The 12,947-nt window shown below is 47.0% G+C and overlaps 1 protein-coding gene across 3 annotated transcripts in view; it reads right to left on the bottom strand.

Annotated features, from left to right (window-relative positions):
* PHKB (phosphorylase kinase regulatory subunit beta) overlaps window positions 1-12,947 on the bottom strand; it is a 327,566-nt gene that overhangs the window by 223,297 nt on the left and 91,322 nt on the right. For all 3 annotated transcript variants that reach the window (XM_088458985.1, XM_088458984.1, XM_088458983.1), the window contains one exon: window positions 1,711-1,810. In XM_088458985.1, coding sequence (XP_088315111.1) covers window positions 1,711-1,810 — 100 coding nt within the window. The remainder of the gene's footprint in view (window positions 1-1,710; window positions 1,811-12,947) is intronic.

Here is a 12,947-nt window from a genome sequence, read left to right as displayed (position 1 = left end):
TTCAGGTCGCGATCCGCTATTGTGTCCGATTTCTATCGTGCATCCTATACTATTCCAGTGCATCGTGATAAGATTTTCAGATCTTGCCTGCAGTAGGCAAGATCTGAAGATGCGATGTACGACCGGAATACATACGAATTTCAAATCCCGACAGCGGCAGGCCGACACGGCTGAAAATCCCGATCGTCCCCAGGTAAGTAATAACTAACCTAACTTAACCCCCCTAACTCTCCTTAGGGGTGCCTAACCCTAACCTTCCCCCCAGTGCCTAACCCAAATCCCCCCTCTAAGTGCCTAAACCTAACTCTCGCCTTCCCCGCTGCCTAACCCTAATCCCCGCTCTAAGTGCCTAAACCTAACCCCCCCTGCCCCGCAGCCTAAATCTAAGTCCTCCGGGGGGGTGCCTAACCCTAACCCTTCCACCCCCTAGCCTAACCCTAATATCCCGGGGGGATGCCAAACCCTAAGTTTCCCCCGGGAGCCCTAAACCTAACCCTCCTCCCCCCGCGGCTGTCTGTAGCGGCGCCCGGCATCACTTCGATCAGATGTCTGGCGCCAGTCTCCCGGCATCAGAAAAATGACAGGCGTCTAGAATTAGACGCCTGTCATTTAACCCTCGCCGGGACAAAGCAGTCGGGAAGCCGTCTGTCGAGCTTACGTCCGCCGGCTTCCCGATAGCATACCGCGCGACCAGCGGGTACGCGCATCAGCATCGTAATCGTGAGTAGAGACTCACGATTAGGACATATTTGCGTCGGAATCGGGCTGATCGTGTAAAATATTGCCTAGTGTGTGGGCACCTTTGGAAACCACATCAATCCATGCTTAATTTATCAACAGTAGACCGCAGGGCAATCTGCAGAATGGTTCCCAAATGCTTTCACAACCAATGGATTATGGACGTACTGTATGTAAAAGGTTTTATTTTACAAGGCTTATGAGAAACCTGACAAACATGCACTGCTGGCTTTCCATGAAAACCCCCTATGAAAGCCATTGTGTCCCCTAACGCAACCCATTTACAGAATGTTGCTTGAAATAACACTTGCCCGCGTTGACTTGAGCTGAGAGAGTCCCTGTGCTGGCGGTCCCTGGAAATGTCTATCAGGCCTTTACGCAGCCACAACCTGGGGTAAACACACAGCAACAAGAAAACCGCACGTTCCAGCCATGGGATCTCAGTCGTTGCAGTGTTGGAAGCGCGACCATTAAGGGGGGGGGCAAGGGGGGTTTGCTGCATGCCTGCAATGTATATACAGGAGACTGAGTAATAGATCATTCATGCTCTCTTAAGCCCTTGATAATGTATTGTGCCTAACCGAGCAGGCCATAAACGGGGAACCCTGTTCAGAGACTGCTAGCGGAAATGACACCATCATCCCGCAGAACGCTGGTCACAAGTGACCGGACAAATAGGTTAGTGGGCGATTAAGTAGATGCATCATTGATAATGAGGAAGTGTCTTGTGTGACCTCGGTGGATCTCACTCCGACAGTACCCAGATAAGGAACGGATGGATCCGGCTTTTATAATGGAACGGTTCAGCTGCTCATTATTATTCAGCTAATGATGTCTACAGACGGAGAACATGTGAGAGCCTGTCTGCATGGAATATACAGCTTATAACTGATAACGTAGGTGACGGGGAAACGGAGAATGCCTGCGATAGCCTCCTGTTACTGAGATGCTGGGTCACGTAGCTGCCTCTACCTTATCGGCTTGCCGCATGTAACAGTACAGGATCCCTCGCATGCATTTGATTGCAGAATGCTCCAGCTCGTGTGTCCTTCCTTTGTCATCATCGATGCGCCTGGACGGGGGGAGATAAAAACGAAGAAAGAAATGATCAGAACAATGAGAGGGAGAGGACGTAGTATTGCCCTGGCGGCACCGGAGCTGCACCGCCGACCTGTGCTGCAGAACGATACGGTTATACATACAACACACCAGCCGGCAAAATAACAAACCACAATAATGCAAACTGCAGTCACAACACTATAAGCACGCATTATCTCCAAATAAGAAAAGAACCATACGCAGCGTCGGCGTAGCCTCACCATTCATATTGCTCTTTCGCTATTACGGACGAGCTGTTAGCAGCATCACGGTTCCGCTCGATTCAACTCGCACTAGGGATCACCAGTGCTCCATATAGCCCATTTAAATGGAGGCACAAGGATCAATGTGCCCACGTGTATGGCTGACATGCTAGTTGTGAGTGGGATCCCCCTCATTATGCGTGTTCAGCTGTCACATGAAACAAGACGTGCATGTTTGGAGAAGACGGCTGGCATGTCAGATACTCCGATAGATAGAAGCAGATGTATGTTCCTACAAGTTATTAACCCATGATGGGAAAAGGGAGAAAATTCTCTTTACAAACATCTGGGATGAACGTAGCACCTGAATAATCTTTATAAACAATGAAAGCCATCCATTATAAGAAAGTTATACCCCTCCTATAAGCAGGGATGATCAACTCTCTCATATAACCCCACGAGCTGTGAAGCTACATCAGTACTGATTGGGTGAAGGGCTCACCTCTCTGCAGGACATGCCATCAACAATAACTTATCTTATATGAAAACACAATTATACTCATACGATGGCTGTAAATGTCCCAGATCGCTCTTCTCTATTCGGCCTATTTTTTGATTTGGAAGAAGTTATCACTGATGGTGCATACACACGGTCAGATTTTTCTTCAGATCTGAACGATAACGATTTAAAAAAATCGTTCAATCGTTCACATCTGAAGAAAAATCTGACATATCTGACACGTTTGAATGATGAACGATGCGCGTTCCCGATGGTCGGATAATGATATCTGATGTGTTTGCAGTCAGTTTTGGACGATTTCAGTCATTTTAATGCAGTCAAATATCGTTCATAGGGCCTGATTCTGACCTGGTCGCAAGCTGGTCGATGATGGGCCAGAGCGCATGCGCACAACGGAGCCGGCTCTGTTCTGCGCATGCGGGAGACCCGGATAGCGACGGGCAATCTGTCGCTCCGGGTCTCGTACCAAAGGGGGCGTGCTGTCGATGTTGAGTGACAGCATGCCCCCTTTGGTGGGCGGGCCGGGGGAGTGGCTGCCCAAACGGAGGCGTTCCCATGTGAACGCCTCCGTTTGGGGGCGGCCCCACTGAGATCACTCGCAGTGGGAGAGATTTCGGCTCTGTTAGAGCCGAAATCTCTCTGGGGCTTGCGGCAACGAGACCCTACCACAAGGGTCTCGTCGCAAGCCCGATGGTCGCAATGGTCTTGACCATCGCAACCTTCTTCCTGGCCACTCGATGATTCCTGGCCGCCTGGCCCTGATTCAGAGCGAGAGCTCTGTCAGAGCGTCCGGCTCTGAATCAGGGCCATAGTTCAAATCGTTCATCTGACAAATCTGACCGTGTGTATGCACCATGAGACTGTTTTATCCTCTCTACATCCCACACGTTTCTCATTCCGTATGGTTTCCGAAGAGTTTTACACCAACTCTGTAGTGCAGCAAAGATGGCTGCCTCAACTGGAACTCAACAATGCATGGTTCTGATCATTCTGTAAGGATTGTTTATCTCGTCTAGTATCTATATCTTCCCCCATTATGTATCATCCCTTCCGAGCATTGCCTATACTGTCCAGTGCACTCCTATGTAGTGTGCCTAAAATGGCTACCTCCCCTAGATCCTTCTTAGGTACTGTAGGCTGAATAATCCTTGGAAATGATGACCCAAAGTGTCTGCCGCACCTTTGTATTATGGTAGAGCTTATATCCCCTTCATGCTAAGGACCTGGAAGAGACCTGCAGTGAGGGCGGAAGTGCGAATGCATGGAGACAAAGTCCGCCCAAAGAAGTAACTTGTCCGCTCGCCGCTCTGCAGGCTCGATGGCTCGCCACAAGATTATATTCCCCCTCTATGCCCGTGAGGATGGTAGGAAATGACGTTGGACAGTAGCTGATGACGTCAGGGCATCTAGATACTACCTTTGTATTCTATTCATATGCAAATCTAAAGGGTATGTTTACTAAAGTGCAGGTTTTTAGAAGTAGACCAATCAGATTCTAGCCATATCTTCTATAAGGTGCTAGGTAACTGTTAAGTAGAATCTGATTGGTTGCTATGGGCAACATCTCCACTTCTAAAACCCGCACTTTAGTAAATATACCCTTAAAACTCTGTACTATGTTCATGGTAAAGCGCTTTGAGTCCTATTGGAGAAAAGCGTTATCAAAATAAAATTATTATTATTAATAATAACAATGGCACATTTTACTGGACAGAAAAATTCAGCACTGAAAACATCACTATAAGTAAACTTTTTTTTAACAAGTTTGTTGTATGAACGTTATATGGCGTAGAGGTGCTAACGCAGGATGCCTCTCAGTGAGGCACGAGCAGACTGCGCACAGATGCTATGACATGAGGGCAAGCAGAGCCCTAGTAGAGTGACCATGAGTCCTAAGCTACCCCCACTGCAGTGACGTCATAATGTCACTAAGAGGGCGAGAGGGGTACGTCATCGGGACCAGAAAGCTGGGTTGCCAGCTTGTCCTAAGGATACAAAGGGTGGCTCGTCCGAGGACCAGGCACCCTGCAAGGTAAATAAAGGGGCGACTCCCTCCACCTTGGCACCCTGGGCAGCCCTACCACATCCCTAGTTACAGCCCTGAGGCCAGGTCACACAATAATGTAGTGTGTGCAACCCTACCTGGCAACATTACAGAATTGTACAACTGACATACATACATGGTAAACACAATACTATAAAAGCAATGTTAAACAGAATGTGCAAATTGGCGTGACCGGCAGGATAAACCCCTATTTTGATGGTCCTGACACCCCCATATCATTATGATCCTCTCCATTTAAAAATCTGTCTGAATCAGATTACCTAATCACTTGGTAGCTGGCACAGTCTTACCCATGTGGGGATGCCAGTCTGTGCCTGCTCAAAATAACTGGCCAGTCCTTGCTCTCTGCTGTCCACCTGCCAACGTGATTTGCACTTTGCTATTTTAAAACTTGGGACCTAGGGATAAAGCTAGCGGGCACCAGGGTAATAGAAGCACCTAAGTCCCTAAGACCCTGCACCATCCTGGTTACCCACCCACACAGTCTGCAAATTTACAGCCACATGTATTACTTTACTCTTCCGGACACCTATGATCAAATAAATTTCTGATGCCAACACCCCCACATCAGGTACATCAGGCTCACATTCCTCCTCCTCTCTGATGGGAAGGTCCTCATGGAAGCAGGCATTTGAGAACAGAGTAGGGTGATAACCCTAAGACTCCTTGGCCTAGGAGTAATCACAGCACGCCCTAGCTGGTCACACCAGCAGCGGGATCATGGGACAAGCAACTCCGAGCATATTTCTCTCAATGGAGATGTCATGGTGTGTTGTGTCCTGTTGCGTCATACTAGACCTGTTGATGGCATTTCGGGACCTCGATGAGCCCTCTGCTCTGTAGATAATGAGTGTCTGCTGGCGACAGTGAAGCAGGGTGGAGGTTCCTTGCAAGTTTGGGGCTGCATTTCAGCAAATGGAGTTGGGGATTTTGCCAGGATTAATGGTGCCCTCAATGCTGAGAAATACAGGCAGGTACTTATCCATCATGCAATACCATCAGGTATTTATTCTGCAGCCGGATTACGACCCCAAACATACAGCCAATGTCATTAAGAACTATCTTCAGCGTAAAGAAGAACAAGGAGTCCTGGAAGTGATGATATGGCCCCCACATAGTCCTGATCTCACCATCATCCAGTCTGTCTGGTATTACATGAAGAGACAGAAGGATATGACCAAGCCTACATCCACAGAAGATCTGTGGTCAGTTCTCCAAGATGTTTGGAACAACCTCCCTGCTGAGTTCCTTCAAAAACTGTGTGCAAGTGTACCTAGGAGAATTGAAGAATTGATGCTGTTTTGAAGGCAAAGGGTGGTCTCACCAAATATTGATTTAGATTTCTCTTCTGTTCATTCACTTCACATTTTGTTAATTGATAAAAATAAACTATTAACACTTCTATTTTTGAATGCAGTATTTATTCCATACCTGCCTAAAACTTTTGCACAGTACTTTGTAAATATATATATATATGTGTGTATATATATTTTTACCAAGGACTGGCACTCGAGAAGATCCAAGCAACTTTGGGCCTGATTCAGAGCCGCTCGTAAGTGGCCGCTCGTTCGTTCCGAGCGATGTTAGCCCAACTGCGCATGCGTACGGATCGTTATACGCATGCGCTAACCAGTCAGTGCGGCCGAAATTCATGTGCTCGCAAAACAGCGAATGCCTGCTATTTTGAGTGACAGAAAGAGGCGTATGTGGGTGGTAACAGGGGAAGGTGCTTGAAAATGGGGAGTGGAAATCAGAACGCAGGCGTGCTTAAAGGTCAAAACGGGCGTTTTATGGGTGTGCATAATTAATACAGCAGCGTCATTAACCACGTCACTGGGTTATTTTATAGTCAGAACTGCTCGCAAAATTGTGGTAGAAAACACCAACCCCAAGAATAGCGAGCAGTTCATACCCTGGTCGTACTCGATTAATCTAATAAATAGCGGACATGACGTAGGATGCGAGCGGCCAGGGGGCGTATTTTTCCAAAAAAAACGAACGCAAGTTTTGTTCGAACGTTCATTTGAATAGCCACCCCTTGTTTTAGAACGAACGACCGCAAATAGCGAGTGGCTCTGAATGAGGGCCTTTATCCGATGCCCTCACAGACGTATAGGCAATAATACAATGAAGAAGGTGCAGCACTCAGGATTACAAAATGATACGAGAGGGGGTGTATATTAACGTTTCAGTTTCTGAAAGCCTTGGTCAGGAACACTCGTCAGTCTCGCCCACAAATCGCCGATGCCTGTAGTCCGCAGCCTATTACATTAACCCCAGAATATGAGATAAAGTGGCCATGAGCAGATAGTTTGTGTCAGAGTTCCAGAAAAAGGAATGTTATGGGGGCATTAGAGAATTAGGATCTTTCAAACAATGGGGTTTAGATATTGAAACCCACCAAACTGACAGGCGCTCATTGATAAATCTTTGCTAATGTAAGTAATAAATACGCTTCCACTTTCTTTGAAGAACACGATTTCCAAAATGATTGACGCCGCATTTTGTTTCTGCTGGCAGTCAGCTGTACGCTGTACCAGCGCCGTATGTTTGGGTATAAATTGAAACAGGAAAAAATCAATGAAATAATCTGAGAAACGAATAAAGCAATTATCATTAGGCGAGTGGCGGTACCTTTTTATATAGAGAAAAAAATGCTTTATTCGATATACACCGATAGGACAACGCTGTAAAAATACACCTGATTAAAGATCATATATTTTAATAAGAGATACTATAATAAATCTATTTCCCTGTAAAGGATAGGCTCAGCTTAGTGCTCCCCACTACAGCACACACCTGTCGGCTGTATGTATGTACATTAAAGCAGAACATCCACTTTGCAGCTACACATAAGAGGGGAGAGGTCTCACGGTTATGTCTGCTTAATGAAGTATAAGGGGGAGAAAACTTCTATATATGCTGGGAAACAAATACTCCGCGTTCAAATGAATTCTTATTCTCTCTCCACTGGAGGCAGGAAGGAGGCTCTCCTGAGGCCCGATTTGAGGCCGGGAGTGCGATTATAATCTCCACGCATTACAGTGTCTGTCAATATGCTTTAAAAATGATTCGTTAGTAGCGATCGCTGTTCTGCGCTCCGCTCCTGAGTCTACGAGCCAACTGCGCCTCTCAATCGTCCTGCATGAAACAGCCAACAAAACCAATTTCCTCTCTTACCCTAATAGCTGTGTCTTTCCTAGAGATACTTAGTAATTAGGTTATCTAGTTAAGCATAACTAGTGGCTGTATTGATGGAAGATAAGAGTGAAATAGTGGCTCCCTGAGGCAACATCCGCTAATAAATATAAATTGTGTATTAGTACAGGTTATGCCTTCATGGTAGAAGTTACAGAGTGTCAAGTAAATAGCAAACAACAGATATTACAGCAACGTGTCAAGGGAATCATTCGCTGTTGTCATGGAAACATCAACATGATATCATAATACAATCCCAATAAAACAATGTGGCTGGATCCACCTTTCCCCATATGGAAGGGTAAGGAATTACCCACTGTATATACATGTATTTCTGAGACAGTATGGCCCCAGCATGTGTGTATAACTCTGTGATATAGGATGCCGCTTGTTAATTGAGCTTTTGATCACACACTGACAGCAACATACCTTTGGTAGAGTACTACAGGGAGTCTCCTTGTCTAAGAAAGGAGTAGGGGGGCATATTTACTAAAGTCCATGTTTTTAGAAGTGGAGATGTTGTCCATAGCTACCAACCAGATTCTAGCTATTATCTTCTAGAAGGTGCTAAATAAATGTTAGGTAAAATCTGATTGGTTGCTATGGGCAACAACTACACTTCTAAAAATCCGCCCTTTAGTTTCTATACCCCTAGTAGTGGAAACTGCCCCAATGATGAACCATAGTTATTTTGGGAGCCAGATTACTCTAAATAGTGTTTATGGTCCAGGCGATTCTAAGTTGGACGGATGTTGGGTGGATCTCCCCTTGTGGGAGTGTCGTGGGCGTGTGGCTGGCGTACCGTGGTATTCAGAGTCACTTCTACAGCAAAGGAAAGTCTGTTTCTGATGGATCTGTTGCACCCAGTAGGGGGTCTGGTGCAAGTATCGATAATAATGATAAAGGAAAAACAGTAGGTGGCGCCACTTCCCACTTGAAACCACCAGGATCACTGCATTAGCATTGCGGCAACCGCAGCTTCCCGCAATTACAGCTAATTCATGTCCAACTAGTGCTGGGCATACTCTATACAATGATCTGTCAGATATCTGGCTGGTTGGAGTGAAAACCTGGTAATGTATGGGAGCCAATGACAATCATCCATTTGCTCACAAACACTGGAAAACAGACAAAAATGGTCGTTCAAATAAATTGGTTAAAACACACAAATTTACCCAATCTGAATAATAGTTTTTTGTCCGTTTTCCAGTGTTTAAGACCATATGATCGACTGTCATTTGCTCCCATACATTACCAGGTTTTCTTTCCATCCAGCCAGATTGGACAGATATCTGACAGATAATTGTATAGTGTATGCCCAGCATCAGAATCAGGACTGATATCTCAATTTTAGATTTTAACCTATTATTCCCTGCACCCAGAACTATTCCCATATACTAACAATTAATATGTAATATCTCTATGTTGGCCACACCGCTCCAATTACCTGCTAGCATTGTTCCATTGCCAGGAGAGCTTATTGGAATGTGTGGCACTACTGGAGGCTGCCTTTGGCTCAGTTGTGTGCATTCCCTCTGGGTGTATCACCACTACCGTGTCCATCCCTGCTGGGGTCCTGCGACCTACCGATAAGACCTTCCACTATAAACCATCCCTGGCTGTGCTGTATTGTACTGAACTCAGGGCCTGATTCAGAGCCGCTCGTAAGCGGCCGCTCGCTCGCTCGCTCCGAGCGATGTTCGCACATCTGCGCATGCGTATGGGTCGTAATGCGCATGCGCCAACCAGTCAGTGCGGTCGGAAATCGTGTATTCGCAAAATAGCGAGTGCCTGCTAATTTGAGTGACAGGAGGAGGCGTTTGTGGGTGGTAACAGGGGAAGGTGCTTGAAAACAGGGAGTGGAGATCCAAACGCAGGCGTGCCAGACGGTCAAAACGGGCATTTAATGGGTGTGCATAATTAACAAAGCAGCATCATCGGCCACGTCACTTGGTTGTCTCTTAGCCTGAACTGCTCGCATGATTGCGGTAGGAAAATCCAACAAGAATAGCGAGCAGTTAATACGCCTTTCGATGTACTCGATTAATCTAATAAATAGCGGAGATGACGTATGATGCGAGCAGCCAGGGGGCGTCTTCACAAAATAGCGAGCGCATGTTTCGTTTGCTCGCTCAGACATAGAGGCGTCAACAGACCGCAATGAGCGAGCGCTCTATTTAAATAACCGGCCCCTTTTTCTGACCGAGCGAGCGCAAATAGCGTCCGGCTCTGAATCAGGCCCTCAGTGCTCTCTTTCACCCACCCTGACTGCTACCCTGTAGTTCTAATCCAGAGTAAATGCGAGGCGCCGCCAGTAAATGCCACTGTCGCCTGCAAAGAGGCGCTGCAGCAGCTATGCACACAACACAGAGGTAAGCGGTTCCAGCCGCTGGTGAAGGGGCATAGTAGCGGCAATGGCTACTCTCCTACAACTGGCGCATATTTGGCACTCATGTTTCATAGTAAGAATATTACCAATTGGTAAGACCATCATACCCAAAGACAGGATGGCAGACTGACCTCCAACTGCCACAGAAAGAACAGGTGGCAGCGAGACAGTATGTACACACAGAGCTTCCTGATTCCGAGATGGACGCAACAACTGCGTACGGAATCACAGTCGCAGGCCGCGACATATCCCCGAAACGGCTGCGACACGCCTGCGTTTGAGTCACCAACCCCCGTTACCGCCCATGGTCCCTGACTATCAATCACTTTGAAAATAAATCCTCTCCGTCGCGGCACGTGCGCAGTAGGGAAAACATCGGCCATTTGGGGAAACGTGGGCCCTGGGCCAGTTTCTGAATCGGGGAGAATGTGCAGCAGCTCCCGGTAGATGCGATCTATGGCGCTGCTGCGTATTATTACTGCCGCAATGAGACCTGAAAGTCTTCGCTTCACTCTTTAATGCGCTGGGGTTCTCTCTACAACTAATAGGTACATCCGCGCACGTAGCCAATACACAGTGCGCAGGAATATGGGAAACGCACTCATTGCTAATGTACATTAACAATGACTTGGATTTATGAATATTCACCCTCACAGAGATTGTTTGTGGACATTTGCTGCAGCCTGAAGCTTTACTTTCTCTACAGAGTGTAATAACATCATGCAGGAAATATAATATCCGGTGTAGGAGGAAACCGAGAACTGCGCAAGCCGCGAAACACGGGATGGACATGGGAAGCTAGAAGCTACGGAGCAGTATCAACCTAGTCACGCAGTTAAACAGTAGTTAAGCGGCTGAAATACCAGCTGTTTAGCCCACCACTAACCCCCCCCCCTAACTCTAATACTCCTTTAGTGGTGCCTAACCCTAAGACCTAAGTGCCTAAACTTAACCCTCCCAGGGGGGGTGCCTAAACCTAACCTCCCCCCAGTGGCGCCTAACCCCAACCTTCCCTTCCCCTAGCCTAACCCTAACCCTCCCCGGGAGTCCCTAAACATAACCCCCCCAAAACCCACGGCTAAGACACCCGGACTTACCTCGATCGGTCCGACGTTCTTCTGTATTCCAGCATCGTGATTAAGATAGGCATCGGTGTTTCAACGCCTATCTTAAGTCCCCCGTCAGGCTTTAGTTGTCGGGATATATATATTCCGGTGGCAGGTAGTCTGCCGGTCTATTAACTACATCCCATTGGTTGCTATGGCCAACTTCTCCTGTCTTTACACAGCTTGTTATATCTTCCCCTATATTTTGCACTTATCAAAACATAAGGAAAATGATAGGTGATTAATATGAGCATTTGTGTGCATTGCTGTGACGCAGTATCAGTATTACCCACTACATAGCTCGCACAGAAAATAGCTGACATCTATTCTAATGAAAACTAGAGAGATCCCTAGAGCTGGGATTCATGGAACATTATTCATCTCCAAAATGCTCATTGATTTGTGTCAACTGTTTCACTGGTTGTACACAACAAGCTTTGCTGTTAATCTTTATTTAAGTCAATCACACATTTACCATCCATGGGGGGAGACACTTACTCCTTTCAGCTGCAACAACAAGTTCAGTGACCTGAAGTGTCATTGTTCTGGAACCCCAAGTGTCAGTGTGTCATTGTTCTGGGACTCCAGGTGTCCGTGTGTCATTGTTCTGGGACCCCAAGTGTCATTGTTCTGGGACCACAAGTGTCATTGTGCCATTGACCTGGTATCACAAGTGTCAGTGTGTCATTGTTCTGGGACCCAAAGTGTCAGTGTGTCATTGTTCTGGGATCCCAAGTGTCAGCATGTCATTGTTCTGGGACCCCAAGTGTCAGTGTGTCATTGTTCTGGGATCACAAGTGTCAGTGTGTCATTGTTCTGGGATCCCAAGTGTCGGTGTGTCATTGTTCTGGGACCCCAAGTGTCAGTGTGTCATTGTTCTGGGACCCCAAGTGTCAGTGTGTCATTGTTCTGGGACCCCAAGTGCCATTGTTCTGGGACCCCAAGTGTCATTGTTCTGGGATGCCAAGTGTCAGTGTCACATTGTTCTGGGACCCCAAGTGTCTTTGTTCTGGGACCCCAAGTGTCAGTGTGTCATTGTTCTGGGATCCCAAGTGTCAGTGTGTCATTGTTCTGGGACCCCAAGTGTCAGTGTATCATTGTACTGGGACCCCAAGTGTCATTGTTTTGGGACCCCAAGTGTCAGTGTGCCATTGTTCTGGGATCCCAAGTGTCAGTATGTCATTGTTCTGGGACCCCAAGTGTCATTATTCTGGGATCCCAAGTTTCAGTGTCACAATGTTCTGGTACCCCAAGTGTCAGTGTCACATTCTGGGACCCCAAGTGCCATTGTTCTGGGACCCCAAGTGTCAGTGTCACATTGTTCTGGGACCCCAAGTGTCAGTGTGCCATTGTTCTGGTATCCCAAGTGTCAGTGTGTCATTGTTCTGGGACCCCAAGTGTCAGTGTATCATTGTACTGGGACCCCAAGTGTCATTGTTCTGGGACCCCAAGTGTCAGTGTATCATTGTACTGGGACCCCAAGTGTCATTGTTTTGGGACCCCAAGTGTCAGTGTGCCATTGTTCTGGGATCCCAAGTGTCAGTGTGTCATTGTTTTGGGACCCCAAGTGTCAGTGTGCCATTGTTCTGGGATCCCAAGTGTCAGTGTGTCATTGTTTTGGGACCCCAAG

The sequence above is a fragment of the Taudactylus pleione genome, unplaced genomic scaffold (assembly GCF_031769625.1).
Source record: "Taudactylus pleione unplaced genomic scaffold, aTauple2 ptg000885l, whole genome shotgun sequence".
In the NCBI taxonomy this organism is placed as follows: domain Eukaryota; kingdom Metazoa; phylum Chordata; class Amphibia; order Anura; family Myobatrachidae; genus Taudactylus; species Taudactylus pleione.
Note: the sequence above shows the minus strand (reverse complement) of the source record. Positions and strands in the feature narration are given on the sequence as shown.